The sequence below is a fragment of the Octopus bimaculoides genome, chromosome 15, assembly GCF_001194135.2.
Source record: "Octopus bimaculoides isolate UCB-OBI-ISO-001 chromosome 15, ASM119413v2, whole genome shotgun sequence".
Taxonomy (NCBI): Eukaryota; Metazoa; Mollusca; class Cephalopoda; order Octopoda; family Octopodidae; genus Octopus; species Octopus bimaculoides.
Genome location: NC_068995.1, coordinates 36,230,815 through 36,235,252, shown reverse-complemented (window position 1 = coordinate 36,235,252; position 4,438 = coordinate 36,230,815). Strand labels below are relative to the sequence as shown.

General features: G+C 35.2%; 1 protein-coding gene across 2 annotated transcripts in view; it reads right to left on the bottom strand.

Annotated features, from left to right (window-relative positions):
- Positions 1 to 4,438, bottom strand: part of LOC106879586 (ubiquitin-like protein 7) — a 25,631-nt gene that overhangs the window by 7,949 nt on the left and 13,244 nt on the right. For both annotated transcript variants that reach the window (XM_014929222.2, XM_014929223.2), the window contains exons 6-8: positions 3,916 to 4,016; positions 3,251 to 3,330; positions 1,443 to 1,556 (exon numbers count right to left, since the gene is read on the bottom strand). In XM_014929222.2, coding sequence (XP_014784708.1) covers positions 1,443 to 1,556; positions 3,251 to 3,330; positions 3,916 to 4,016 — 295 coding nt within the window. The remainder of the gene's footprint in view (positions 1 to 1,442; positions 1,557 to 3,250; positions 3,331 to 3,915; positions 4,017 to 4,438) is intronic.

The following is a 4,438-nucleotide window of genomic DNA, read 5'->3' as shown; positions in this document are numbered from 1 at the left end:
TCAACTTAATTTGACAGTCCCATGAAGGGAATAATACTACTGTTATTTAGCCCTAGGAAGCAGCACCGCTTCCTGTCGGCCTTGACACATTTCCTGTGTCCTTATGTTTACAAGGGGGAGACAAGCACCTCCACCCAGCTAAGCCTGCATCCAGAGAGATGTTTCTGATTCTTTGTTCCTTATCAGTAGCAATGGCCTGCTAGTTGGAGATGCCTGTCAAGCTCTCGTAAACATATAATATTTCTAGTGAAACACATTCACCGATTTCAAAAATAGAAATAATACATTTCTAAATGTCTCAGAGAGATTTATCCAGTAGTGATGCGATAAAGTAGTTGTATGCTGTCAACTTAATGTGACTGTCCCATGAAGAGAATAATACTACTGCAGAGGAAAGTGCTAAAAATGTAAATAAGATGTAAATAAATAAATGAATATACATAATCATTCAACATTCTGAGAACCTTATTATTCTAAATATATATAATGGGCTTTTTTTAGTTTTTGCCTGCCAAATCCATTCACAAGTCTTTTGTCGGGCCGAGACTACAGTAGAACACACTTACTCAAGATGCCATGCAATGGGACTGAACTCAAAACCATTTGGTGCGGAAGCAAACTTCTTATCACACAGCCACGCTTCACCCATTATTTACTTTTGAAATTAATTCAACAGAGATATAGTAAGAAAAGAACATTATCAGTCACAACATACAGAATGATATATGTGTGTGTGTGTGTGTGAAAGCATGTTGCACATTTCCAGGCACTTTAGGATATTATTTGAAGACTAAATACAAATAGCAACTCAGTTGTATGGAAACTATTTTTCTGGTAGAATTTGAATGAATCCTTGCAAATCAAAACACAATACTGGTCAATTGTACAGTATTTCTGCTGTTTACAAAACATGGGGTAAAATTATTTGATAATAAAAATTCCCATTAGAAGAGATCCCTAGCAATGCTCTGTGAATACGGCCACAGCATATATTAACAGTAACACATTTAATGATTAACAAATTTGTTTAAATTTACACTATGATTACAGTTTGATCTGCAATTGTCTTGGAACCAAATATGATAATCCCAGAGAGGAATTGAACTCAAAACTTTTATATTTTAATGAACAGCACTAATGTCTTCCTCTACTGAGCTACATGCACACTGGTCAGACTAAATCCATTCTAGATGCACTCTTTCTTACAAACTATTTAAAAGCAGAGAAAGCTTTAGAAACGCAATTGCTAACAATTATAAAAATATGTGGATTTATATATCAACCATTCTTTCTCTATAATGTATTACAAAATTAAATAAGGGGAAAATATCAGATACTTAAGAAATGCTTACTAAAATAAACAAATAAACATTGTTTGATCTTGCTGTGCTATGCTTATCCTATTATATTTTTAGAAATTGATGTGAAGTTTCATTACTTACAGACATTCGAGCTCCTGATGTTGATGGGTCAGAAAAACCTGCTGGTACACTGGCAGCAGCAAGAGCTGCAGCAAGCTGTGAAGCTGTTATACCCTGAATAGAGCTTCCATCAAGCTAAATTAAAATAAAAGAGGAACTGCATTAAGAACCACTGATTTTCTTTTCTTTTTAGTAATGAAGGAATGAAGAGCAAAAATAATTTTGTTAAGATGCAATTCAGAGATAGATATTTAGCTAATACAGTAAAAATCTAGCTTAGATCAATACCATCAACACCAAATTTACCACTCTAGACAAGAGTTTTATTACTTTTATGAATTTTATAACCAGTTTTCTTTATTTTACTTGGTTTTGCAAGTTACTTGATGAGCTCAGTATCAGCATCACAAACTAAAAAAAAAAATATAAAAGCTTCTAGTACACCTGTAAAGTGGTTGGTGTTAGGAAGGACACTCAGCAGTAGGAGCCATACCAAAGCTAACATTGGGGCTTAGCGGTATTTCGTCTTAAGGCGGCGAGCTGACAGAAACGTTAGCAAGCCGGGTGAAATGCTTAGTGGTATTTCGTCTGCCGTTACGTTCTGAGTTCAAATTCCGCCAAGGTCGACTTTGCCTTTCATCCTTTCGGGGTCGATTAAATAAGTACCAGTTACGCACTGGGGTCGATATAATCGACTTAATCCTTTGTCTGTCCTTGTTTGTCCCCTCTGTGTGTAGCCCCTTGTGGGCAGTAAAGAAATGCCTGTAGCTTATCAGATCCTGTCAAACTATCCAATCATTGCTAACATCGAAAAATGGACATTAAATGATATTGATGATGAGGATAATTTAGTCATAACACAAAGTCTAAAGGCTTTAATTATTCACTAGTGTATTGAGAAGTTGGCTTAGCAGAGTCCTTTCCTTCCCACATTATCCTCATAGAAAATGCTGACTTCAGCATTTAGCAAAAACATTTGTGAATTTTAAGGTGCATTTGATGTTTAACAGTGTTATTTCTCTGGTTGAGCTTGCTTGAATTTGTCCAACTTGATCACATTTTCTAGATCATCCATCACAATCCTGCATAGCAAGGCAACATTCAGTGTTGATACAGATCTGATCAATGAAAGTTTGTTTTACAGGACTGACAACCTCTGTTTATCCATGCCAGAATGTTCATAGCATAGAATCACTAACGAGTTCTTATTTAACTCTCCAGCAATGTCCTGCAAAACTTATCTCTCTCTCTCTCTCTCTCTAATGACACCAGTGATTGCAAGACTACCATACAATCTTTGGTCAATTGCTTTATCGGTGCCATGTAAAATGCACCTGTGTCAGTACAATGTAAAATGTACTTGCGCAGGTGCAATGTAAAAGGCATTCATATCAGAGTCACATAAAATGCACTTGTGCTAGTGCCACATAAAAGCACCCAGCACATTGTAAAGTAATGAAGAATATGTATTTTTATGGAAGACTAGAATAAATAAAGAACTACTATTACAAATTGTAACATCATTTTTTTCCATGCTGGAATAATTAAGATAATTCTTTTGATGCATGGCTGCTGAGCTATAACAGCTGTGAGATTAGTGCTGTCAAGACTTAAACTCATCATGTTAAACTTTGTTATAACCACTGTGTTGTGTCTTATGTTACTTTAAACATTTGCTCCAACAACATAAAATATTTAAATATAAAACATAAAAGGCATTGCCTTTCATTTTAGCATGGTAAGGAGCAGTAAAATAACTTTAAAACCCCCCCCAAAAAACCCCAACACCATCATATCCATTTATTTTAACATTCATGTATTATGCTTACCTGTAAGGGTGACTGTTCTTGGGTGTGAAGTGGTGATGCAGATTCTTCATCATCTGACATTTGATCAAGAGAGTATGCAGCTGGAAGAAAAAAAAAAAGGATATACATTGAGTTATGTAAGAATATACATTAGTATTATCGGAGCAGAAATATATCAACATGGCTATAGAGCTTATCAATAAATTCAAGACTGTTTTATTTGAGCTGAAAACCTAATAATATTACTTCTACAAAAGGTGGAGAGCTGGTAGAATTGTTAGCATGCTGGACAAATTGCTTAGCAGCATTATGTTGTGAGTTCAAATTCTGCCATGGTCAACTTTGTCTTTCATCCTTTCGGAATCAATAAAATAGGTGTCAGTTGAATGCTAAGGATGATGTAATCAACTTATCCCCTCCTCCAAAATTGCTGGCCTTGTGCCAAAATTTGAAATCAATATTAGTTCTACACTTCAGAAATTTGAAAGTTTACGCTGTGTGTATTTCAACAACTCTACCTTCGCAACCAAATATTAATTCCCAAATTCGAAATGAAAGAAAAGATACAGGCAACAAATTTATCTTTACATATAATTTTATTCTCTTGAACTTGGATAGAAAACCAGCAAAGACTTTGATATAATTCAGTTCAAGATGACTTTAATACCAAATAGAAAACCACTCACCTGAAGACAAAAAACTCTCCCCAGCTTTAGCTCCCTGTTCATTGACAGTGGCAGCTATCAACTGGGCAACATGATAAAATGCAGGATGTTCATCTATTATTCTGAAAATTTAAATAAAAATACAATTTAATTTAGCATTTCAATGTGGAGTAGAAAGGATAGCAGAACAGTTACATGTTTCGAAATGAGTAATATGTCATCTCCTCTCACTGCTTTTCCTACTGCTACTACAGGGGTTTTTACTCCTTGGAGTCTACTGGTTTCATACCACTGCCTGCACTTTGCTATTCTTGACTCACACATGTCTCTCTCTCTCTCTCACTCACTCATCTTCACACCTATATAGTATCTATCCACTCACTTCCAAGTCTTGCACTAACCCCCATACTCAGTCCTTCTTCCCCAGGATGTTGGTCCTCTGGAAATTCCTTCCTTCATGTTTTCCATTAACCACATCTACTTCACTATGTACATAAATACATACACATTATATATATATATATATATATATATATATATATAT